The sequence below is a fragment of the Protopterus annectens genome, chromosome 2.part2, assembly GCF_019279795.1.
Source record: "Protopterus annectens isolate FY-2018-M chromosome 2.part2, PAN1.0, whole genome shotgun sequence".
NCBI classification, from domain to species: Eukaryota; Metazoa; Chordata; order Ceratodontiformes; family Protopteridae; genus Protopterus; species Protopterus annectens.
Window position 1 is genome coordinate 714,457,448 of NC_056730.1, and position 27,530 is coordinate 714,484,977.

The following is a 27,530-nucleotide window of genomic DNA, read 5'->3' on the forward strand; positions in this document are numbered from 1 at the left end:
TGTTCACACATCAACCATTCAACTTTCTGCAACAGGTATGTATGTATGTATGTTTATGCACACATCTATACACATATATATGTCTAGAAGGACATTAGAAGGATTTGATAGTTGCAAGCAGTGAGGAGCAGGGAACTGTCTTTGGTCTTTCACACAGATAGGGTATCCCATCTCACTAATCCATCTTTTATGCCAAAAGTAGGGACTGAGTTGTCCCTGAATTAGATCATTCACCTGTGTTTTTTCCTAAGCCTCATAACAAGAGAACCAGAAAAGAATTGCAGTGTGCATTAAATAAACCAAGAACCAATTTATGAAGATGCACAAATAGTCGACAGTGAGCCATAAATCTACAGTGACTCATGAAAAAAAATTATTCCAAAACAAGAGAAAAAAAAACTCTGTATTCTTTGTATGGTGATAGCCAACTAAAGCCTTATATGAGCAGGACAAAGAATTCAGAAAGTCAGATCAGCTGTTTGTGTCCTTTGCTAAAGGTAAGGAAGGAACACTACTCAAGAAGCAGACACCACCAAACCAGCTGGCACACAGTATTTATCACTGCTACTCTGCTTATGGTAAACCTATTCCAGGGTCTGAAAAAACCATAGTTTCTGCTACCATAACATTCTTCGGATGGGGTAAACACCTAGTCTATTTTAAAAACAGCTATTTGAACTTCAGTCTACAACGGTTGTAAACACTACAACCTAGGCATGGCACCTTAAAGCCAGGGCAGGGTTCACCTCTTACATCCTATAAGGTCTACTCTCCTAGAACACCCTTTGTGGCCAGCCAGCCACTATGCTTAGGCTCTGGGAATCATCCAACAGATCAGGACTGCATTAATGAATTGTATGATGATCTTAGTTCGTTCTTGTTGATGTTCAAGTACTTTCACTGCAGTCCATTTAACAAATGACTCGAATGGCAGTTAAAGCAAATAAAAGTTTTGTTACTTAGTTGCATTGTTTAGATACCTAGTAGGATAGTGGTCAACTCTCTATTTATGACCTCATTCAAGATTGTGTTGTGATATTCATTTCTGCTATCAGCTACTCAAGTTTTTCATAGCTGATTTTGCATTGATATACTTGGCTTTCATTTGAACTTCTCACTCCAGTCAGAATATTAGATTTTAAGCAACTCAAAAGCTAGTTAAACACAAAATTCAGTGTTGTTTTATTTACAATAGCTTAACTACTGCCTCAGCTAAAGAAATCTTTACAGTTAAAAAGATAAAACAGAATACAAGCTTATGTAGATGGATAATTGCATCAACATTAATTAATAATTAATTTATTTACCAAGTAAATCCTAGAGAGTTAGGAGCATGTTGACTAATTCATGATGTTTCTGTCAATAATAAATGAAAATGCAAGATAAGTAAATAGATAAATACTACAAAATTATTTGTGGCTGGTGTCTACAAACCAATGGGGTGCTGTTGAAAAGGTTACCACCTTTTCACCTGTCCAGAGTAGGACATGGGCATGGTCAAATATGTAACATCACAGTGGGTCTGGGGATCACTGGGCTCCTTGAAGCCATTGGGTTTTAGATGCACTCTTTTGCATTTTAGAGCTTTTTTCAAATAGTTGATCTGGTGATGGCCAGAAGAAAAATCATGAGTAAGGAAAGCAATTCAGACTCATAGATTCATAGGTTCATAGGTGTATACTAGGCTAATGGCCCTGGAGCCTTTACAAGCCTAGCTCCAAAAGAAAATGCCCAGGTACCGTGCCACTCAATGTTAGTTTACAGTGCCCGTATCCAGTAGTGCAACTGGAATGATCCCTGAAGTGAACTTTCTGTTACCCATCCACTCGTCAAGATTTCTCTTAAAGAGGGCCAGTGAGGTGCCCTGCTTGACATGAATGGGAAGCTTATTCCAGAGTATGTGCAGTCTTTGGGAGATGAACCTGTCACTCCAGCATGTTTTGTTAATTGTGGTAATGAGGTTGTGATTTCTGGAGCGTGTGGCGCGGGAGATTGGGATTTCTTTAGGTGTAGCATTTCAAGTAGGGCTGGGTTGGACATGGCTTTGTAAATCAAGCAGAGATCACCTCTAAATAGATGATAAGAGACTGAGAACAGCAGAAGTTTCTTGAGTCTGTCCATGTAGGACATGTGTTTAAGGCTAGGATTCTTTTTGTGAGGTACTTTTGTGGCCTCTCCAGCTGTTGTAGGTGCCTGGTCAGGTACATGCCAAATGGAGCATTATATCCGATGATTAATCTAATGAGGGATGAGTAGAGAGGGATGATGACCTCTTTCTTCCTGAAAGCACTACCTTTGGTTATAAGATGTGCCACGTAGAAGGACTTTCTGACTACAGTGGTAATGTGGTGGTCAAGGAAATAAGTTGTGTCCAATTCTTAATTTTCAAAACTGACAAAATAATCATTCCCAGTAATTGGAGAAAACTAACATTTGAGAGGATACATGAATCAAATCTTGGTCTGGGACTATGGAAGTGCAAAGAAAGACCAGCAGAGGTAATGCAGATAGTTTCAATAAGCATCAGTTCAGACTAAAGTAATAGAGTTGTGCCACTTTAATGCCTATGTATACCTCAGATGTCTGATTATGAACAAATAAATACAACCATTTTTGCCACAGTAATACACTGCCCACCCATTGCAACCCCTCAACACACATACTCCCACATGCATGATCACCAATTACAGATTCTCTCTTGATTCTATACACTTCAGCTGATTGTGATCAAATAACTAACCACAATCATGCATTTCATGTCACTGCTGTCAGACATGTATAGTGCGACCCTTACACACACACACACACACACACACACACACACACACACACACACACACACACACACACACAAACAACAATGATCCCCTCCAGTTTTAGCCATTTAATTGCTTGTATACACATCAGATGTCTAATTTTGGTCAAATGAATGAACATATACACACATAATGGCCATAATAATGTATTTTAGCTCATTGCTATTGGATTCATACAGTGTAGCCCACTGCAGGTCCCCTGCATATATGTATACAGAGGACACACACAATTTTACAGCTTGCTATGGCAGCTGCACCACCACAGACCACAAGTCCCTCCAAAGGAGCAGAAGAGATTACCAGGACCACTCTACCATCTATTCAAGTCTTGCACCAGTCTCATTGTCTCAACAGAGCCAGGAAAATAATCATGGACTGCACTCACCATACATATGGACTGTTCCTGCACCTAACTCCTGGGAGGCATTATCGTACCATACGTTGCAAAATGGCCAGATTTAGCAGAAGCTTCTATCCCCTGGCCATCAGGCTACTGAATTCCAATAGCAACTTACAGCTCACTTGATATCAGAGACAGTAGGTAATATGAAGAGTGAGAAGCATATTTACCTGCAGTATCCTTAAAACGTCTTAAATACACTGTGCAATTAATCTAACAGAGTATAATCTTATTTCTGTGCAATATCCGCTGATGCTAAAACAGCATTCTGTGCAATAAGTAACAGCTGTGAAAGTTTTGTGCAATAAATATCATGTTTCCTTAGACTAGTGCCAACAGAATTCTGTGCAATAGGAAGTAGCTGTGAAATTCTGTACAGTAAATACCATGTCTCTTTAGCTTAGTAAATGTCTGTTAATATGTAAAACATTAAATATTCTGCAGTAGGAATGCCTAAATGTAGTGATGTGAATCGTTGTATATGTTAGATGTATGCACATAGAACCTGGAGTATAGTAATTTTGTTCAGTTGTACTTGCTATAGAGTCTGAATTATTTCAAAGTTTACTTTGACGTGCACACACACATGCATACATTGCTGGGCCCAACAACTACAGTATTTTTTCTTGCCTGTGTACATCTCAGATATCTATGTTAAAATAAAAAAAAATTGCTACAGTAATGAATTTCAGTCTGTTGTTATCAGATACATACAGTGCAACCCCTTGCAATGCTTGACTCACTTTTGGTAAATTTAGTTATTTAGGAAGTACATATTCTGGATGCCAGCAAAGAAGAATCTAAGAGAGCTGGAAGGAAAAACAACTGGAAAAGGTGAAGAAAAAAGTTTGACTGGGAAGAATCCAACAGCTGTTCAGCAAAAAGCAGTTCAAGCCCCATCTTTTGAATAAGACATGGCTTACAATAATCTAGGGGGAAAATAAGTCATATGTGGTCAGATCTGATTAAAGTAAATGGAATGTTGAAGGAGTGTATCAACTCAAATAAAAAAAAGGCTGGAAAAAACTTTAGAAGCTTTAAGAAGATATGCAGATGAGCTGATAAAATTGCAAAAATCTGAAGTCGAAATGAAGAAAAGGCTGGCTGAGTATGAGACTGTTCAAAATGACAGAATTAGAAGACAGACCCATTAGGAAAATCTGAGATTTTTCTGCTGTACCAGAGAATCTAGAAGAAACAGACTGTATTAGTTTTATGAAAGCACAAATAAGCAACTGGACTGGTATTCGACAGCACGAGCTCATAACTTAAAGGCCACACCATGTGTATGCTTCAAAACTGGCCATGGGAAAGCAGACAGGACCTGTATTAGTAAAGATGCAAACATACCAGCAGAAAGAGTTGATCCTGACAAAACTGTGGCAGAAGGGCAAAGTATTAAAAGTTGGAGATAGTAGAGTGTTTGTGGTAAATGATTATTCACTGTACACCAGGCAGAAGAGGAACAACTTTGTTCCAACAGTCAAGGACTGAAGAGAGGCAAGTGTGAGATTCAAGCTGCTGTACAAAGGTGTCTTCTGATTATGTTTTTCCTTGAGGATCCAAAGTCATTTTTGATGCAGAACAAGCTAAGGACAGAATACAAAATTTGTCCAACAAAAAGTGAGCCATAAAGCAGAAGAGGACACTGTGTCTCATCCTTCTGATAACAAAGCTCATTGAGAGACATTGCCAGAGAAATCCTTTCCATTATTCTAAAGGAAAATGCTTGGGAGATAGAAAAAAGCACAGAGGTTGACTAGAAGATTCAGTAGTACCTTGGAATTGAACCAGAGACTGGAGTTCAGAGATGGGGATGAACTGGAAGATCAGCAGCACAGAAGTTAGTGAATAAATGTGAGACTGTAAAGTACCATTCACATGTGTGAAATATGGCTGTCCAAGAAAAAGTGGAAAGAGTGGACTTTTCTTGACTTTGTTAAACTTCAGGGGAACTGAAAAGCATTTGCATCACTTCATCTCATTAATGTTTGGAGGAACACTGAGAAGAGAGGAAGAGAAAGGAAAAAGACGTAACTATAAGGAAAACAGTTTCTATTCTTAATATTTCTGTAAAACTTTTAATGGTATAAATTGCATGTTTTATGGTAAATTATTTTAGTTGTATGTGATAAAGATACTACAGTAAATGGATGCCTTTCTTTCTTTCTGGTATTAAGAAATATGGGCACTAAAATGCAAAAAGAGAAAAAAAAAGGCTAGACAAAAGCATGTTTATGTTAATAGGCTGAAATCTTGGGTTGTTGAGGAGGTGGGGGGGTGATATCTGTAGAGCTGACCTATTTTCTCTTACTTTTGCATAGCTGAATGTCTGGATTAAGACCCCTGGTTTAATCAAATAACGTTATCTGAAGTAGTTTACTTCATTTGATCTTCAACCTGTGGGTCCATGGATCCATATTGGATCCAACACGGTTGCATTTTCTAGCTACGGCTCCATGCACCTCCCCCTACCCATAATGCCCCCAGTTTCCCTTATCCCTTCAGATCTCATTTGCAGCCATAGTGTTAGCAACGTGGTCCGAGCTCCAGAGTTGGTGTTTAGGTAAAGTGGTAAAAAACCTTTGATGTTTATGTTCTCTAAACCTTTCCTATACTTCCCGGGTTTCTCCATAACTGTCTCTCCTCTTATAGGCTTTTCTTTCCTCCCTCTTTTCCTTAGAGTGTGTGCATGTGTGTTTGCTTAGATCCTGTGTTTTGGTATGGCAGATGCCCCAAAACCCGGGTTTAAAAGATGCACAGACTGTGGCCATAAGCTTTCCCCGGTGGATGGCCACACTCTGTGTATGGTTTGTTTGGGGGTGGCTCACCTCCAGTCCCCCTGTCCTATTTGCACTGGGTTTAACCCCAGAGCTCTTAAGGACAGGCAGGACAAACTAATTGTGAAGGGCCTATTGCCCTCCACATCTGGGACAGACGTCCCACCTTCATCAGCCAAAGCAGCAGCTGCTGCTTCTTCCCCTTCTTTTGGCCTCAGGGACTCACCCTCCCACCAAGAGGTCTGGGGAAGGGGATAAGGTCAAGAAAGGCCGGCCTCATAAGTCCTCCCCCGACCGCTTGTCTGAGGCCGGCCCTCCACCGAAGACCAAGCCTGTTTCCAGGCCTGCTTCCCCTCAGCTCAAATCCCCGAGGTTTTCCCCCAAGCCTGAGGTCTTGATTAGCCGGTCGCCCCGTAGGCCTTCCCTTCACCGGCTATCCTGGCCCATTTCAGCAGCATTCTCCCACTCCACCCAGAGCCTTTCGGAAGTAGAGATGGACAAGATGATGCGGAGATTTATCCGCACTCAAATCCAGATGGGGGGTCTTGCCAGGGCTTTCTCCCATAGGAGCAGGTACCTTCCAACCAGTTTTCAGACCTATTACTCATTCGATCCATGGTTTCGGAGCTGTCGGATCAGAGGACGGTCGGAGTTGAGGGGTCATTGCCAATGGTACCCTGTACCTCGATGCTGGCCAGTGTCCTGAGTATGTCAGATCTGACTAGATTGGACCCAAGCTCTCGGAGCCCTAGCCTCAGGGTTGGATCTGAGGGGGCGCTCTCTGCTCTGGGCTTGTCGGAGAGGAGCATTCCCCTCAGAGTTTTGGTTCCTAGAGGCTCGGCTCCGACTCCCCAGTTGGATCAGAGGGGAACGGTCTCTGCTAGTTCAGCCCAGGAGGTCCATTCTTGCTCTGCATTTGACGTGGTGGAGAGGGTTCTCACAGGGTTGAGCCCTCTGACTGCCTTGTCTTTGAACTCCACCCAGACCCCCTTGGCCTTGAGTGCAGGTTTGACCATCCTACCCTCTCTTGCACAGCCTGTAGCCATATTGCCCCAGGACATTCCAGTCTTGGAACAACCCGCTTGCGAGATCTCCCCAGAAAGCCCCCCTGAGGAGCTCCCCCACAAGCATAAGTGCAAAAGGAGGCACTTGGACTCTCCTCCAGAGTGCCTGACAGAGGACATGGACTTGGATGAAGGGGAAGGTTCCCCAAGGTTACCCTCTGAGGATGTCTCCTTTGGAAACATGCTGGAGATTCTCCGCCAAAGGGGGGGGGTCTGCCCTAAAACCAACCTCTGATGAGTCCGTGTTCCTGGAGGCAATCAGCTCGGGCCCATCTACCTCTTGGGTGTCCCCTCCTGCTTATTCAGTCATGGATCTGAAAACATCTAGGGCATGGAATGAGCCGGACACCATAGAGCCTATACCCAAATGCCCGGACAAGGTCTTGAGCCCCCCTGTGGATAAACTTCACTGGCATAAGGGGTCCCCTGTAGATGCAATGATGGTGGCAGCTGCCACCAAGAAGGAATTCACCTAGGAGAGTTCCACGGTCCATCCGCCTGATCGAGAATCAAGGACATTGGACCATTTTGGGAAGCGAGTCTATGCTTCAGTGACCTTCTTCATGAGGGCGCTGAACTAAATGGCACACAATATTTGACTCCAGAGAGACCTGGTCAAGGAAGTTGCGGAGTTGACCCTGGGGTCCATGCCGGCGGAGGACAGGAAGAAGTTCGACACATGAATGGCCACCGTCAAATCTGTAGCCAACACATCCATGTGTTTGCTCTTTATTGCCACGGAGGGAGCCGCATGGGTGGCAGGGTCAGGTGTTGCCATTCAGCGCAATGCCTGGCTCCACTTATGTCAATTCTCACAGTTCTTCAAGGCGTCTTTCACCAACACCCCTTATGATGGTTCTTCCCTCTTTGGGAAGACAGTCAGAGAAACTTTAGTCCAGAGTGAGAAGGACGGGAGGGCACTGTCTGCCATCAGAGTCTGCTTCTCTCCACCTCAAAGGTCCTTTTCCAGGAACCAGCAAAGTCAGAAAAAGATGTGGTTCCACAAATCTCAAACATTTTCCCAGGATGCTCAGGACTCACCTTCTCCCAGATGCAGAGGGGGATACGATAGATGCCACCCTAGAGGCAGATGGGGTCCTAGCAATTCCAGGTCTTGAGAACCTTTCTCGGACAAACCCGGACAGCAACCCTGAATGGGTGCCTGGCTGTCCATCTCTGGAGGCAGTTGGGGGTCATCTGTCACTCCACACACTAGCATGGGAGTCCATCACAACCTTACATCAACAAACAGGAGAACTGAGTCTTACCATTATGTGGAAGGACGAAGTTGGGAAAGGGGGCTCTCCACTGGCCATTTTCTGGTGGCAACGCCTGGACGGGTCCAACATCTTAGCAGACAGGCTCAGCTGATCCATTCTGTTGCCTTATGAGTGGTCTCTGAAACCTTCAGTAGCAGAACAGGTCTTCCTAGAGTGGGGTCGTCCTTGCTGCAATCTCTGTGAATCTCCTTCCAACGTGAAATGCACCATGTTTTTCACTCTGAACCCCCCCCCCCCCTTCCCGGGCAAGCCCCCAGAGATGCTCTGATTCATGCTTGGCCTACCAGGCTCCTTTATGCATACCCTTCTCTTCCCCTCATGTCAAAGTTCCTGCAGAAAGCTCGAAGGCTGGGGAGCATTGTGATGCTCATCGCCCCATTCTGGCCTCGACAGGTTTGGTTTCCCTTACTAAGGTCTCACCTAGTCGCTCAACCATGGATCTTGGATCCAGTCCCGGATCTGCTTTCTCACCCCTCGGGGTCTTCTCACCCAAATCTGGACAGCCTGAAGCTCACTGCTTGGCTGCTCTGGTTCCCATGATTTTTAGAACTCCCGGTCTGTCATCTCCAGTTAAATCTATTCTGGGGGCAACTCAGAAGTCATTCTCTGGGAAACTTTATTGCAGTAAATGGAAACATTTTTTGATGTGGGCCATTCAGAGGTCTTTGGATCACTGCACCACTTCCAGCAGTTCTAGAATTTTTAGCTAGCATTTTTTATCAAGGCACTAGTTCTTCTACAGTGAAAGTCCAACTAGCTGCAATTTCTAATTTTCATGCTGGGGTAGATATGTCTTCATTAGTTTCTTCGAAAAACCTTTCTCAAAGGTTTCTTTGTCCTCAGACCTCCGGTCAAGGATCCCATTCCTCCGTGAGACCTCACTTTGTTGTTCCAGGTGTTGGTCTCTCCGCCTTTTGAACCTGTGGCCACTGTGGCCCTGCAATTTTTGACCTAGAAAACTGCCTTTTTGGTTGCCACTACATCCTCTAGAAGGGTGTCGGAACTCCAAGCTTTTTCTGTCAAAGTCCCTTATATGATCTTTCACAAGGATAGAGTCTTACTATGTACTAATCCGTCCTTTCTCCCTAAGGTAGCCTTGGAGGCTAATATCAATCAGACTGTTAATTGGCCAGTATTTTTTCGAACTATCAGAACAAAGGGGAACACAAATTACATTCTTTGGATGTTCACAGGCAGTTGAGATTTTATTTACACAGGACTAAGTCCTTCCGCAAGTCTGATCAGCTTTTTGTGTCCTATGTCAAGCCCTTTTTAGGCAAACCTGTTTCAAAAGTGACTATTGCTCACTGGATTTCTCTATGCATTGCCCAGGTTTATTTGGATAGAGGTTTGTCTCTTTCAGGGGAAAGTGAAGGCTCATTCGACCTGATCCATGGCTACGTCTGCGGCCTTTTGGTCTAGGGTCCCCTTGGATGATATTTGTTCAGCTGCTACTTGGGCCTCATCTCACACCTTTATTTCTCACTATAAGCTGGATATGGTTTCTAGGAGTAGAGCATCCTTTGGGTCTGCGGTGCTCCGGAATATCCTCCCATGAGGGCCTCCCAAGGTTTAAATAGCTGGGGACTCTGTCCCACAGTTTGAAGATCAAATAAAGTAAACTACTTTAGATAAAGAAGTTATGTACTCACCGTAACGTTCCATCTGAGTAGTTCTACTTCATTTGTCTTTAACCATTCCCCCCTCCTTCCCCCTGACTTTATCCTTCAGGATGCTATATGTCCCCTGTTCTGGACGTTTTCTGTTGGGATCCCTGTTTATGCCAGGACTTAAGGGGTCTTGTGGTATTTTTTCTCTTGAAGGATAAGTTTTGTGTGGTTGGGTAATTGTTATATGTTGGGCAGCAAACTCGATCTGAAGGGAGAATGGGGACTGGGGGCATTATGGGTTGGGGGAGGAGCATGGAGCTTGGAGCCGTAGCTAGAAAATGTGGCCATGTCTGATCCAGTATGGATCCGAGGACATACAGGTTGAAGACAAATGAAGTAGAACTACTCAGATGGAACATTATGGTGAGTACATAACTTCTTTTTTAAGTGGAAACAAGTAAAATAAGAGAACACTGACTATAATGAAAAGTTTTCCTTTAACAAAAAATTATTCAGCTTCTCTTTAGAAGCCTACAGCTGAGGGCTGCATTTTCTTTTCTCTTAAGCCATGCTGATTATAATGGGCTAAAAGAAACCCAAAGCACTGGTTTCTTCAAGGCTAAAGATTAATGTTTTCTGAAAGCATGCAAGTTAATTTGTATATCTGGGAGAGGAATACAGATAAAAAAGAATAGACACCAGTTAGAGCAAGTAGAGGCTTAGACATTAACATGCATCTCAGCATAGATAACCTCAACTTTAGGTTAATTAAGCCCTTTGTTTGCAGCTGTCTGTCTAGAACAATTGTTCTTATTAGAAGAATTGAAATTCCATATTTGAAGATGTACATAGCTTTGTGTATTTCTTTCAGTTCTTCGGGTGTGTTTTTGAAGGGTTTTATTAAAACAAAAAATGTTGTAAAATGTGGCATAGATTCCATTGCTGATAATTAAGAAAAAAACTGCATAAAGGATCAACCTACCAAACATTAGCTGGTGGATGTATCACAAATGTTGGAAATAAACATGTAATAGGTGGGAATAATCATAATGGTGACCCTTTCCATATTATCTTGGAAATGTGAATGGTATCATGAGTATAGACAAGAAGGATAGAATATTTTATTATATTAAGAAATGCAGTGTGTGAATAGCAATTCCAAAAGAGACACATTTGGAAAGAACCCACCATGGGAATTTGATAAAGAAAGGATTTTGGAATGGATATTCAGCATAATATCAGGGACAAAGAAAAAGTTGAGTACTTACATCAATTGGTAGAGGAGCTACAGTAGTGATAGAAGAGGAAAAAAGATAATACTGGCAGATTTGTGGTAGTAAGGGGCTTCTGGCATGTATTTATATTCTACCTAAACTGCTATTATGGAACTTAAAGAAAATTGGAGAAACAATCAGCTTTCAGAAGGGAATATTACTTATAGTTGGGGAATTTAATAATGTATCTGGGGGCATAGAATAGAAACTATAACAAAATAGGATATATTTCTATAGACATTTTTGAAAATGTTTCATGTGGAAGATATGAATTCAGTAGTAAGATTTCAGAGAGAATTTACATATTATTCCCGAAGGCGCAATAACTGCGCTGGACTAGACAGAAATAACATTTCACAGCAACATGTGCATTTAATTAAGAACTTTGATGCACATCCAATAACTGTTTCAGATTGTGCACCAATAAATGCTAAGATAAAAATGCAGGGTAATGATTTAAAGATGAGGCACTAGTGATTCCCCACCTACTTGTTAAAAAGAGAGAATTTAAGGAAAGAGTAGTAGAAATTATTTGGGAGTTATTAGGAAAGATAGAACTCCAGAAATTATAGCTAGTGAATGGGATAAAATGAAAGTGGAGTTTAAAATAAGATAGAAATAAAAGAAAAAAGATATGGTTAAGAGTAACAAAAATTATTTAGAGAGGCTGACAAAGGTTTAAATATTACAGAATAAGGGGGATCTCACAGAACAAGAAGAGGCACAATTGCAGAGTGCTAAAGAAAAAATATGGGAGTGTCTAGATAATATGCATGAGTTTAGATAAACTGCTCTTAAGCAAATGTTTTTGACAATAACTCAACGACATAAAAACGTTTGGCACAATGACTTAGGCAACATTAAGTAGAAAGTTTTTTTTTGCTAGACATAAGGAGCTTATAACAAGAAAAGTAACCAAGGATTACCTTAACGGTATTAGAGATAGTTCAGAAATTTTATGAAAATTTGTATAAAGTGGAAAAAAGGGAAAATCAAGAAAAAGTCCAAATGGATATATTTGACATAAATATACCAAGGTTAGAGGTATATAAGGCTCAACAATTAACAGTTAAGATAGGAAAAGATGAAATAAAAATGGTGTTGTATAACCAATAAGCAGGAAAATCTCCTGGAATAGATGGTATTTTGCTGGAACTTTGGAAGCTAGCAGGGAAGAAAGAGATAAAGATCTGGAAGATTTTGTTTAACTGTATTTTGAAAGGAGGGCAAAAACTAACATCCTGTAAAAAAGCTGTGGTGGCTGTAATACCTAAAAACAGTAAAGACCCATCAGATCAAGCTTCATATAGACCAATTTCAATTTTAAACCATGATTATAGTGTTTATGCCTATAATTGCTAAACGAATGGCAACAGTGTTGCCAAAATTAATAGATATGGATCAATGTAACTTTGCGGAGGGGAGGCAATTTGACAACATTAATAGAACAATGTTGATCCAGACAGAAGCATAATGTAAGAAAATCCCACGGTTGTTGGTGGGACTTGATGCAGAGAAAACATTTGACAAAGTAAGCTGGAATTTTATAAGTAAAGCAATGGAAGCATTTGCATTTCTTAATAAAATAATAAGGTTAACTGGAAGGATATATGAGGGATCAGAGGCAAAAATCAAAGTTTTGCTCTCGTAAGTTGTGTCTGAGCAGAGGAACCAGTCAGGGGTGTCCTCTTTCCCCTTTTATTTGCATTATATTTAGAACCACTGGCAAAGAAAGTAAGGGGCACAGAAATTCAAGGATGCAGTTGGTATGGTATTCAAGAAAAGTTGGCTTTATTTGTAGATGAGATAATTTGATTTTGCACCTGATAGAACCAGATAAGGACAGCTCAATGTTGTGGAACATTTAGAGACAGTTCTGTTTTTTTTCTGGATATAAAATTAATCAAAGTAAAAACAAAGGTTGCAGCTGTAAACTCTTTACCCACCCATGAATTGGTTCAGCAATACTCATAATTATGGGGACATGATACAATGAATGATTTAAGAGTGTGGGTTAAAAAACATGTTGTTATGGCAGCTAAGGATATGTAGCAAAGAGACTAAACAAAAGATAATTTAAAAACTGAAAAACTGGAAGCTCTTGCCAATGGACATGGAGAGCAAGATACAAGAAACAAACATGTTTTAGTCTCTTTAGTTTTATACACAGGTGAAGCATATTTTTATCAACCAGAGGAGAAGTTATGGATAGAAATATTTTATCTGATAGTGGAAGAGGGCAAAAGTGAAGTGGGTTAAGTTGATATTTCCAATAGAAAAAGGAGGTTTAGGATTGCCTGATTTGAAAGGATAGTTTAGCTCTACACAGTTAAGGCTCTTATACATAAGACAAGCAGAAAGCTACAATTCAAACTGGAAAGGGATGATGATGAACGGGGGGGGGGAGTTATAAGGAAAGAGTGGGCTTTTGGATGCAGATTCTTAAGAAAAATAACAGTCATGCAGACTACTATATGCATAAAGTAGGAGAGAGTATAGAACTAAGCCAACACTGGAATGCAGAAAGGAGATTCTGCTGGTAGGATAACTGAAATTAAGGGTATAGAGGGAATTTACTGGAGGAAGTTAGCAAAGGAACCAAGGTATTAGGAATAAATAATTAGAGAAGGAAAGCTAACAGAATGGAAAATGCCAAGACAACAGTTGGATTGAAGGCTAGAAATTGCCTTCCCTATCAGGGATTGACATCAGAGTATGAGCAAAGAAAAAGGGATAGGGAAATCCTAATTGTAAGATCTGCACTGGTTGAGTTTTTAGTCGAATCTAGAAAAGAAGTTGCTGTTAAAAAAAAGGAAAGTTAATATGGCATATAAACATTTGCATAATAATTGTAGGAATCAATCAGAGGAAGTCATAAAAGACTGAAAAAAAATTAGAAAAGCAATTTAAAAAAAAAAATGGGAGGACATATGTATGGCTCCCAAATATGCAACAGGGTCTAGAAGATTTAGGATTTTTGCTTGGAAATGTTTGCATAGGTAGTTTTATACACCATTCAGACTCCAAAGAATTTTTCCACAGGTAGATGGAAAATGTTGGATGTGTAATGGGGAAGAGGTACGTGAGCATATGCTTTCTGAGTGTAATCAGTTGGCAGACTTTAAAAATTCCCTACAGAGTACTCTGTCCGGAATACTGGGCGATCAAATGAGAGTAACTATGGAAATTATTTTTTGAGCTGGGATACAGGGTCTGAATTGCCCAGAATAGCAAGACTTTGTTGAGAATAATTCTGGTGGCTGCCAAAAAAGCAATTACTTTAAAATGGAAATCAAAGTCTAAACCAACCATACTTAAAGTTGTTAAAATTGTAACTGAAGTAAAAGAACAGAAAGTGGGATGTTTAGAAAAGGGTAGAAGTAAATTACAAAGAAAAAAATGGAAATTGTGGGAACAGTACAGGCAGAAAAATATTTTGTAGGGGGAATGAGGATTATGAAAAGGTAGTATTTGAATAATTTGTCTAATGCTGGATTGATTATATTATATAGAAGACTGTACGTGATAGATAATGTTTGTAAATGTGAACTTTTTGTACGATTTGATTACTTTTATATAATTATAAGTTTGCCTGTGTCACGAGTGATAATTCAATAGTGGAATTAAAAAAATCAGAGACAAAGCCCTCCTCCCAAAAATGTATATATATGTGTGCGTGTGTACGTATGTGCATGTGTGTGAGTTTGTGTATGTGTAGATGTGTGTGTGTGTGTATATATATATATATATATATATATATATATATATATACATATATATAGATATATATATATATATATATATATATATATATACATATAAAAATATATATGGGACAAAGGCCCCAAATCAGGGATAAATTTTAAATGTTCAACTTATATACTTGAAAATTGCTAGAATACTATGTTTTGCATTAACATACCTTTTCTGAAGGATGTGAAATCTGAAATCCAAATGTCTGCCATTATTTCTACAATTTGTCAGAAAAAAAACCTACACATTTTAAAAGGAACAGATAAAAATGTAAAACAATATCTAGGGTATCTAGGGTATCCTGTAGTCTGGGACAATTCAGAAGTATGATGCAGTATATTTCTCCGTTCCTGGTACATTATAAAAAATCTCAGTATCTACTATACCCATCATATCTTTTACTAAAATGTATTGTCACTGGGCCAGTATTTGCAGTGTGTCTTGCATCCTTTAATTGCTTTAAAATTCTGACCTTTCACTGTCTATCATATGTCCAAAGTAAAACTATGGACCTGAATGGGAAAGAGTACCTGACTTGACTTTGCTGACATATACAGGAGTTTGAATTAAATATCTTCTGACCATGTATTATATGGGTAGATGGACCTGTCCCTTAACTCAGATATGGAAGAGACACGAGACATAGTTTTCTTCCTGTGTGTCAGGGATTGAGAAAAAAGAAACATGGGAACAGTACTACGGAAGTAATCACAGGTATAATAAGATGCCTAGCCATATTCATCTTTAAGTCTACACACTTAAAAGTTCTTGCTTCCATTTTCGAGCACTTAATAATCATCTCATTCAAAATTGGGTAGGGCTGTACATGATAACCCTAGTGTAAATTTGTGTTTACCTTTCCGGTCATCAAGACTATTCATAAAGGTAGCCAAAGTAGTACATAGTTTTGTATTGATAACATATTCCATAGGCTGGGAGTTTGTTAATTAAGAAAAAAACTAACACTCCAGTGAGACTTGTTTACTTGCTGGTGTAAGTTTAGGTTTCTAGTGCATGTGTTTGTAGAGCCATTTTACATATAAATCGAATATTGAATAGAGCTGGCTCTTTCATGTCTTGAATTTATTTCACTTTTAACTCAAATAGATTACTCTTGCTGAACTTAGAAATATCCTTCACACAATCAAACTGCTCTTGCCACACAGCAGGCCACACCATGTAAGGGTCTCTCAACCTTTAGCTTTTCTCTGTCAACTACAAGTACTTCTTAACTCCATCTCCACTGTCTTCCCCTGCCCTGACTCTCATTACACCACAATGCAGGTCTGAAATACAAGCATGTAAAACTGTAATATATTATTAATTTCCGTTCTGTGTTTGATATATTCAGTAACACGCTAACTCTGTATTCCACTTTTTTCTTCTTTGTAAATTTGTAGTACCAGCAAATGGTTAGCTGTGATCAGTGTGCTCTTCTAGTAAACAAATGCAAAATAAAATTAAAATAAAATTTAAAATTTAGTTTTAACAGCTGCATAGCAATATATTCCTTCCAGCCATGCCAGCAACCGCACTCTGTATAGTTTTATGTCAATACAATGACAATTACAATCTCATGTATTGTATAAAAACATAATGTTCTGGATGCAGGCATCACCAACCATCCACTTAGCATTCAAAAACCAAGAATGTTGTTATTATAAAACAATAGCATTTTTTTCTGAAAATAAAAGTAAATTAAAAAAAATGCAACAAAATATCAACTGACACATGCACATTAAATAACACAACTATTTAGACAGAGATCACCCTGTTTCCCATTTCCTCAGTAGTGTTATATGCCCTATCAGCTAACCCGATTCTTGTGGTCTCAGGGAAACAGACACATTTCAAAGATGAATAACAAAGTTATTTACTTAAAATAAGTTAAACTGTTTATTTTACAAGTTAATGTGCAAACAGTAAAACACTTGCACATCAGTGTTAAACCAAAATTATTCAAAAGACAGATAACTGCCAAAAAAAGTTTAATGTTCAGACTAGAAACTCTCTGCTTATGGCTGAAGATATAATGAGCTAAGTCCATTTGCCTGATGTCTTTTCCCAGTACTTCAGAAGCTGAGCTAGAAGCATGATTTGAGAGTGTTTCTCTGGCATTTTCTAGCTTAAACTTCACATGAAAACCATGAAATTACTTGTTTCTTTTTGCACTTATTGTATGTTTGGTGTCTTCTTCATTGTATTGCTTACTTTACTCAATGTTGTAACTTCTCTTACGGCTTATTTGGCTAACTTTGCTGGCTTTGTGTTTTAAACGGTCAAGTGACTGTTAAGAGTGTCAGACTGCACCTACCTCTCAGATAGTAACAGTTTCTACCCTACAGTGGTTAGACTTCTGAACTTGGGCATTAGTCCAAGGGGTCTGGACACATAGTAAGTCAGTTTTATTTATTTGTGTAATATATACTTGCATATATTCCAAGTAAGTGCAATATTTATTTATTATATTCATAGTCCATATTATTTAACTCACTCAAGTGCAATATTAAACAAATAACTTAGGCATTTCAATCTGTAGTGTGTTTTGTATTACTTTAAATTGTGCAGTTGATTTAACCCAGGGGAGGGTATTCTTTTCATATGTGAGTGTTGGTAAATATCTCTGCTCTTTCTTGTGTGTATTGGGAGTAGTATTGTATGTGTTAGTTATGTTTATTCCTCTACTTGTATTTGTTGTTTCACTTTCCTTTGTAATCTCAAGAATTGAGCCGATGCTTAAGAGGCAGGATTTGAATGAGCTATACAATGCTTAACTGACAATGACGGGGTGATTTATAAGTGATGTATAATGTTTACAACTACAGTTGTTTCAATGGTCTCTGTGATGTAAACTGTTTGCAACTAAAGTGATATAATGTTGTATGTTTTTCATTTATATAAATGTAAGATTGCCTTTGTCATATGTATAAATTTAATAAAGATGTTTGGAAGACAACTGCAAAGAATTGAGCTAATGCACAAAATTTAATTTAAACTACATGTGTGCAGTTGTAAATAACAATAAAGTTTACTTTGATTTTGAATTTTTGACTTTAATCAAAGTGATATCCCTGAGCTTTTTATACATTAACTAAAAGTTTCAGTAAAAAATGCTTATACCGAATGTTTTACAGATGCTTGACTGTTTTTGTATTTAATATTTAATAGATCCTCCATTTTGCTACACTGAGTGTTCTTTGTTAATCCATTAGATAGCATCTCCATTTTGCTAAACAAAGTGTTTTCCCAGTGACTTTCCACTCTTTCCCCACTTTTGTATTTATTCTTAGAGTTTTAGTTTTTATTTTCTAGTTTGGGTGTAAACTTGGTAAGAGTAGTAATGATTATTTAGTGGCAGGGAATAATTTGATGCTCTTTCTGAGGGGAGGACATTCCTGGCTGGAGTTCTAGCTGCCTTTTTGTTTTCTCTTTCACTTTATGTCCATAGGTTAACAGTGGTAAGCTGCATTCTGTGTAGCATTGCACAATGCTGCATTCGACAGATGCAGGTACTTTCAGCTTAAAACTGTATAAATCACAGAGTTAAACAGTGGTACATTATTTGCACATCTAAAATTGATCTCATAGCCAAATTAGATCAAATTATTTACTGTCTGTCTGGATTTGTTGTTTGAACCTAATTTTCTGACTTGAGGTAATGTGACCAGGATATGGTCATAACAAACTTAGCATCTGTATGTGCCATCCTCAAGGTATCTCCCTTATTCGCCAGTTAAGACTGCAAGCTAATGACCTTTTCTATCAAATCTCCAAACTAGTAGAAACAAATATCACGGAATTGAAGAATTTCAAATTTACAACCTCCCTATGATTCTATGATGAAGTCTTTAAAGTCAGTTATCATGGTATTAGCCATAATGTTGATACTGCAAAAGTTATAAGGGATAGTTCTACTCACACCTGGGCAAGTGTATTAAATTGCAAGTCCCACCTAAATCCAAGCAAAAAGGGAGGTTCAAAAGTAAACCAGCCTGGTAGTCCTTAAGCATCAATAAAATATATAATAAAAGAAACTGCTAAAACTATATAGTTGAGCAAATGACTCCCAAATTAAGAACATCAAACAGCTAGACAAAGAACTGAAAAGGGCATAAAAAATGAAAGCATTTCATGAACTCAGTCTAGCCATAGAAGCCAAAATACAACCACAAATCATTTACTTATGTCAGAAAAAAAAAATAACACCCAACATTGCTAAGAACTTATTCACAATAGTGCTAACTATTCTGATACAGTGTATTGCTAACATACTGGCAAGCAAATTTAGTGCCGACTTCACCCCAGAGATATCTATTCCAAACCTACTTATCCCTGATGGAATCAAGCCACCAATCATCATAAAAGAGCATCAACTGAAGGTACTCTGCAAAACAAAGATTACCTCATCCATAGAGACATAAAAGCATACCCATTTTCCTTATTAATTGCACAAAGCAAGATTTGGCAGATGCATTCCTCAAACTCTTCAACCTAAGCTTAACAACTGGCTTTGTTACACAGGAGAGGTGCACAGCTATTGTGATGCCGCTCCACAAGGTTAGCCTCACCTCAGGCCCTGGGAATTATAGACCTGTCAGCCTAACAAGTCTTATATGCAAAGCCTTGGAACATATCATAACTCATGTAATTAACTATGATGTCAAAAATGTTATAAAACTCAACCCCCAGCAATTTGGCTTTGTTAATAGTAGATCCTATCTAATGAATTGTGTGAACTTCTTCAAAAGAGTTGGTCAGGCTGTAGACTATGGACAAGCTGTCCATACAGCATACCTTAACCTCCAAGGCATGTGATTCAATAGTGTACCACATGGTAATATAATAAATAAGTTGAAGGAACTCCAAATTGACTCATATGGTTATATGGTTGGCTCATTGTCAGGACTCGCACAATAAGGGAACATCCTCTGTGTGCATGAAGGTGACCATTGGAGATCTATAGAGATCTGTGCTGGGATATATTTTGTTTGGTATTTACTTCTCCGATCTCCACTTATCAAACGAGGATCACTGGTTAACAAAATTCACAGAATATTGTAAGCTAGGACATATCGTCAAGTCCCTGTCTGACATAGAGACACTCCAACAGGAGCTTGCACTTGTCAGTAGCACTATAAATGGGCTCAAGCTCGATGCCAAAAAATACAACATTGTAGCATTTGGTAAACTCCCCCCAAGCTCCAGCATATGGCAGAGATAATACACCATTTGAAAATGAAAGTTTTGTGAGAAACTTGCGTACTTGGGTAGACAGCTTGCTTATGTTTTTCCATTATATTGCAACAGTGGTTAGGAAATCATTTTATTTTACATGACCCATAGCAAGAGGTATTTCTTCCAGATAAAAAGAAGCCCTCATCTTCTTTTACTTTGCAGTGATTAGACACATTGAGTGGAGTGCCCTTTTTGGGATGTACCTTACAAATCATATCAAGTGGTTGAAAAAATATCCAGAGGGTATTAAAAGACCTGAACTACCAAAAAGACTGAAGACCTTGTCTATATACTCAGTTTTATACAGACATCTTAGGGGTGATTTGTGCTGTGATTATAAGGCTATAAAGGATTTACTAGTCCAAAAAAAAATCATAACTCAATAAATCAAGCAGTCCAGCTACCACTACTGCCAGAAATCTAAATCTGTACCAACAAATAAATAAGTCAAAGAGGAGCGATAGATTTGTAACAAGCTCCTACTCCTTCTCTGAAAAAACTCCCTCTCCAAGTTAAGCAGTGCAACACACTATATTCCTTTAAAAGGGAACTACACATTTGAATAGATATTCGTAAATTCATTCCTTGTATGACTGGCCTGGTCCTCCTTGAAAAGAGAGGCAATGCTTAAGGTCAGGTACTGGCAAGGGGGCATAAGATTTGCAAATTCTGAAGTTAAAGTTTCGTCATTTACAATTGTTCCTAATATATCAAATCCTTGTTACATCATTGAAACATATTTTAGAAAAATAAATGAATATAATCAAATCCTTGTTACATCATTGAAACATTTTTTAGAAAAATAAATAAGTATAGTACATTTTCAAACTCTAAGCTCAAGCTGGATAAATGTAGTAGCATCCTAGCAAATAAATTCATCTAATGTGATAAAAAAAATCTAGGAATTAACTATAACTATGACAAACTTGCCTGCATCACTTGATCTATATAAACTAATAGATTACAAATGTATTAGAAACATGGGGCAAAATTAAGTTCACTTAATGTATTTTATTTTGTGAAAACTTTACTTTGTCTGTGATTCAGCAAGTACATCACTGCTAGAGCTGTGTGTCCAGTGCAGCTTTGCCCAATAGCGCAACTGTGATATACTGTTATTTTAAAGACATGATAAAGCCACATGAAGCACAAACTCATTAGTAGTTTATTATTATGTTTCCAAATTGAACACTGCCGAGTTACAGGTAATGATGCTAGTGTTACCAACCCATGCAGTTGCAGTTACACAGCAATTTACAGTCACGCGCGCACACACACACACACACACACACACACACACACACACACACACACACACACACACACTTGTGCTCCCAGGTGCTGAGAGAGAGAGAGAGAGAGAGAATGAAAAAGAGAGACAACTTCACAGTACATACTTCCTTCAGGGCTGCCTAACTCCAGTCAAAAGACTGACTAGACATACCTTCAAAGACAATGCATGCTGTTTTTTGCTTAAGCTCCCAAATAGCGTGGTTGAGCTTTCTTTGAATTGCTCTAGCATTCTTTTCTGATCTAAGCGAAAAGCAAGGAAGCACACATGGTTATTTTAGTACTCACAATGTCCCTTGACCATCACATTTGCATGCAGCCTTTGCCAGTGGACCAATGTACTGCTGTGGACCAGAGCTTTCTTACTACAGTGACTGTACTGGTCTCTGAATCAGAAACTTGTATCATATTAAGCAAATCTGCCCAAAACAGATTTGTGCATTTTGATAAGGGTTTCTGAATCCTGGCCTTTGTATTTCTGGCACAGCATAGATTTGACAAACTAGTATATTAAAGATAATCTTAACAATGCTAAGGGGTGGCCCGTGTCACACGCCTACTTCACAGAAGGCAGCTTACTTGTGTTTGCCCTTTCCAGGCCAAAAGTCGCCAGACTCCACTGAGACATCTGACACTGTTCCTTTAGCTTGGCACCATCCCGACTACCCCAATATAAGTCTCAGATGAGTTGAATGTTATTGAATCGTAGTAGTATAAACTCTGGTCCGTAACTGTAACCACATGCGGCAAGGAGATACACTTCTGTACTACCAGATACTCTGAGAATTTTTAGTGGATTCTTTAAAGGGAAAAAAAAAAAAAAATATATATATATATATATATATATATATATATATATATATATGGATTCTGAAAGTAAAAAGGACAGTCAGTGGTATTTTCTCACTGTGTGATTTGCAGTAAGTTTAATTTGTAATATTCTTAACAAATTTTACTTATTTTTGGGTTTCTCTTGCTTTTGTAGGCTAGACTAGAGGGAGAGGTACCCACCTTATCTAAACTTCAACAAATTAATGTCTCATGTCAGAACAACGCATTAAACTAAGCATTGCACCATGAGTAGTCAGTGGTTTAACACTTAACAGAAGTGCCTATAAATGCATAATCACCCACTGTGGCTACTTTCTAGTCTTCCATTTTCTATAATGTAATTTTTTCCCTCTAAGCTCTAGAACATCTGGTTGGTCCTTCATTCAGTGTTTGCCAGCTGTCAGTGTAGTAGTTTCTGTGCTGTAACACTGATCTCATTGCTGTACTTTTCTTTTAAGGTGGTATTAGCACTGATCTCATTGCTGTACTTTTCTTTTAAGGTGGTATTAGCATTGTTATATAACTACAGTAAAACATAAAAGTCCTTGCTAATATATCCTAGAATGAAAATTCTTAACACTTGCATTTATTTGGAAATGAAGTTATGTAAATGGATTCAAGCCATTCAGTAACAGGAGCAAATGCTTATAATTATTTTATGCAGCAGTTCAGCTCAGATGATTAGGAATGTAAGCTGCTAATGCATTTCATGTTGTAATTCATGGGTTAGATTCCTCTGCCTCCACTTGCCTTCTAGTGACTAAGTTACTCCACTAGGCAGTGCTTCTAGGTGACCCCTTAAAAGAAATGATTTTTCCTGTTTAACAAAAAAGAAAGAAAAGAAAGAAAGAATTATAATAGTAGATGAAAAATGATTATAATAGTAGAAGCTTGTAGTGTAACTGCTTGAAATCTCATTCTTGAATATGGGGGCTGCATTAGCAGGACCTTAAAACTTCTTTTTTCTGTGTCTCTCAGATGTAATTATTCTGCCTGAAGAGGTGGAGTGGATAAAATTTAATGTTGATATGAATGGTTACTACATTGTACATTATGAAGGAGAAGGCTGGGACACTCTGGTCAACCTGTTAATCAAAAATCATGAGGCTATCAGCAGCAATGACCGAGCAAACCTTATCAATAATGCTTTCCTTCTTGTGAGGTAAGTAGTCTTTTACTTTATATACCAGTAAATATTTTATAACATTTATAAAATTCATAGAACAAGACTTAGATTTTTTAACTTCATCTTTCCTTTATAAATCTATAAACTTCAAAAGCAGTTTAGCAGTGAGTTCTAAACAATGTGTTGTACATTCCTGTAGTAGTTGTTCTTTTGAATCAAGTTCTTGACATTCATTCGAAAATTTGGATATGAGAGACAAGTTCTTAGCAGTGTCATTTGCCATATGTTTATGGATAGCATTGTCAAATTGTGTTAGTGCTGCACGCATACACACACACACACACACACACACACACACACACACACACACACACACACACACACACACGCAAGCACTACCAGATGCAGTGAGACATGAGAGTCCTGCACTGGACACTCAGAGTTGGTGTTGGGCAAGGGAACCCAAGTATAAAACTTTCAAATATTTGTCTGAAACACCTGCCCTGCTGCTAAAACAAGTGCAGAAGTACATTCCAGCATAACCTAGGTTCTTTGGTTATTGACTGTATTTCAGTGATGACATTTTTGGCTACTAATATACTCGGTTTATACAATAGTTGTAACCCTTGCTTATGAGATATGCTTATTTCATTTTATTGCAGTGTTTGTTAAAAAATAAAAAAAAGAGGCAACACATTACCAGAACACTTATTTCTAGTCTCCATAACAAATTCCCTGGTGGCTTTGTTAGAATGTTTTTCTGTCAGGGGTTTGTTGGGTAATCTGGTTCCATCTTCAAGTAAAGCATCTAAGAACAAGCACTGCAATTTGTAGAGATGAAGGATGAGGAAGTCTTCTTACTGTCTGAGGAAGGTCCTTCAGAGTTATATTGCCTTGCTACTCTAGTTCTGGTAAAATCATCTAAGAAGATGACTCCACTTGGTGTCCCTCAACAGTCACAAATCCTTTCTTGTAATGCCTATGGGGTGGCTCTGTGAGTATGCCTTAGTTTAGAAAACCATCAAAAAGATCACTAGACACATCTTTCAAATATTGCAAGGTGCAGTTAACATGGAAATTTGTGAGCTCTCTCACAGTGGCAATAGTTTGAATAGATAAAGTGCAGCATACTTTACTTTTTAAGACTATGTTTGGCAGCCTTTGTTTTAGCAGCATTTAGTAATTCTATTCATGACTAGAACTATTCCTTGTTGCATTAAAAAAAGTGATTGACAACATCCATACATTCTAAAAGTAATTCCAGTAATATGGTAATACATTGTCTGGAACAACTGGAAAGGAACTGTTAATGATCACATTTTATGGAGAAAGTAAGTGGCCGTTACTTTATATTAAATAAGCCAGGTAAAACAGCGACCAAATGAGATAAGTCAGAAGCTCAAGGTAAGGAGTGAAACAGATTGAGTAAGCATTAATTCATCACTCAGATGGTATTGCTGGCCCTAGATGCTATTACAGACCTTTAGAGATATGACTGGCAACTAGATCGTATGTTGCCAATAAGCAGCTAAAGCTGTAATTGTTGGAAACAAGGCTACTGGATTTGGATGACTGTGAAAGACTTAAAAACATTAGGTTTATTGGTGTACTGGAGAAGCTGTAAGCTGATGACCCAGTCAGATTTATCAGGACAGCTCTGAAGGAAATAGGCTGTGCGGAATGATAGTATGCTGGATTTTCTTACCTGCTCCTCAGAGTGCAATGAAAAGACCTAGACATTTTATTATAAGGTTTCATACTTTTGTACAAAAAGGAAACAGTTTTGTCAAAACTTTAGAAATCGGACAATAAACTTCTGTGTAATATTGAGTGAACATTTTGTGAACATTATTACAGTGCTGAGACCAGATGAAATAAGAGGGACAGTTTTCCCAGTGATGTAGCAGTGTCATTCCAGTGGGTTGTGGTTTCATCTGTTCTATACAGCCTGTTTTTCAAAAAAGTACCAGGACCTTCTTAGAGTCTGAGCATACACATCTGATCATTAAAGAGTGGGCAGCTGTCTCTAATCAGGAGGAGGAATGTGGCACTCAAGATGGTGGTACAACACTACTCTCAGTCAGAGGAAGAAGAGTTCATAATCTTTTCCTCTTTTAAATAAGCACATATCTTTCAACTGTCCAGAATTTTGTAGAATGCCCAGACTTTTGCCTCATATTTTTTTGTCTGTTCCTCTTTAAATTTCTTTTTTTTTTCATGGCAAAATCAATGAGTCTTGCAGTCACTAAATGATGACAAACATTAGATTTCAGACTTCATCTCCTTCAGAAAATAAATGCTAATGCAAAAAATGTTGTTATAGCAACTTTCTTAGCTTTTAAGACCAGTATTTAAAATCTCTCCCTGATTTTTGCCCTTTGACTTCCCTGCCCCATTAGTTTGGCTTTGTCCAGACTTCTTGAGCGAATAAGCTGAGAGTTATGCATAAGCATCTGACCTAAATGAATAAAGAGTTGTTCTCCCCCAAGGACTGAAGTTGTATAGGTACAGAAAGCGTGAGCACTGGTTGTCCTAAGTAATCTGTTTGCATTTCTAGGCCAGTAGCACTTATTTGCTTTGGTTTGTTAACTACTGGAACTTTTATATTCATTACTCTGAAGCTAGTCTACCTCTTGATGATTGTAATATTATCCATGAAAAAGCCAACACTTCTTCAGACATAGAGATTTATTTGTGGACTTTGTTCTTTTCCCAGTTTCAGGCAGTTAACTATGTTCTAATGTGGACATTGACCCAGGACTTTATTTTAGTTTATTTATTTATATTTATTTTATTTATCGGTTCTTATTATGGGAGTGAGTCTCTTAAACGTTGGAAAGTCCGGGGCTCATTAATAACCTAAACTGAGTAGGCTTACACATTGTAGTTATCACATTGCTTTCTTCTGACATGAGCCATGTGTTTCCAGTTTACTCTTGGCCTACCTTAGAAGATGGACAGTATGACTGGACATTTAACTATGTCACTTCATTTATTTGTTTTTAATGTTTTCACCCTTGAATTGCTATTTTTCGGCTTGGTGTTCAGTCTTAGTTCAGTTTTATCCATTGATATTTAATTATTTAAAGTTTTTTCTTTTGAATTTTTTTTTTTTTTTTTTGCTGTGGTATTGTGCAGAACCATCTATTGATAATTTGTTGTTCAGTTTTTAAGAATATTTTGTGTATTTAACTGGGCTGTGCTATAAGAATTGCTACAGTACAAGAATTTTCTCTTCCCTTCTCTTATTTATAGAATAGGTTACACAGTTTGGGTGTTTTCTAGGCAGTTATTTTGGACAGTGTGGTTAAAAGTTTGACAAGGGCCCCAGTGTATGCTTACAGAGTTTTCCATATTGGCAAGTTTTGCAGTTTTAGAATTATGCAGTCTACATTTTTTTCTGTTAATTATTTGTCTCATTAGATTATTTTATCCTTATTTCTGGTACAGGGGGGGTTAATATTTGGTGTTCGGGAAGCTGCACCTATGTTGTGTATATATATATATGTGTCTCTTGGTGCATCTTTTGTCATATTATTTATCTTAGGGCATGCATTAATACATTGGGAGCTCATGAGGCTCCCCTTTCCCCTGGACTTTTGCTGAGTTTTGATTTGGAATTGTGCTTAAATGGGCTATGCACAAAGGTAATCTTTTCATGGATAATGATTAAGTCTTGTCATGGAATGTAAGTGAGTTAGGTAACACATGTTAAAGGACTCAAGTCTTCCCATACCCAAAAAAAAGCTTCAAAAGGTATCTCATACAAGTGGTTTACAAGAAACTTATCTTTCTGAGGGAATTTGCATACGCATTTGGTTGTTCTCTTTCTTTAGAAAGTATTAGGCTGGGGGTGTTCTTCTATTGTTTTGTAAAGGGTTTAGTTTTAAAGTAAAGGCCCACCTAAAGGATGAACAGGGTGGATATATTACTGTAAAGAAGGTCTGGTGAAATAAGCTTTTTCATGCTGGCCTCAATGTATCTTCCTCAAAGCCTTACTTTTTGAGAGATCTGCACTATATTCTGATGGAAATGTGTGTCTTTCCATGAAAGAAGGTCCTTAGCCTTACT

The 27,530-nt window shown here is 38.3% G+C and overlaps 1 protein-coding gene across 1 annotated transcript in view; it reads left to right on the plus strand.

The window, feature by feature from the left end:
• Positions 1-27,530, plus strand: part of ERAP1 (endoplasmic reticulum aminopeptidase 1) — a 1,476,217-nt gene that overhangs the window by 935,248 nt on the left and 513,439 nt on the right. Inside the window, exon 13 of the mRNA XM_044064113.1 lies at positions 23,312-23,495. Coding sequence (XP_043920048.1) covers positions 23,312-23,495 — 184 coding nt within the window. The remainder of the gene's footprint in view (positions 1-23,311; positions 23,496-27,530) is intronic.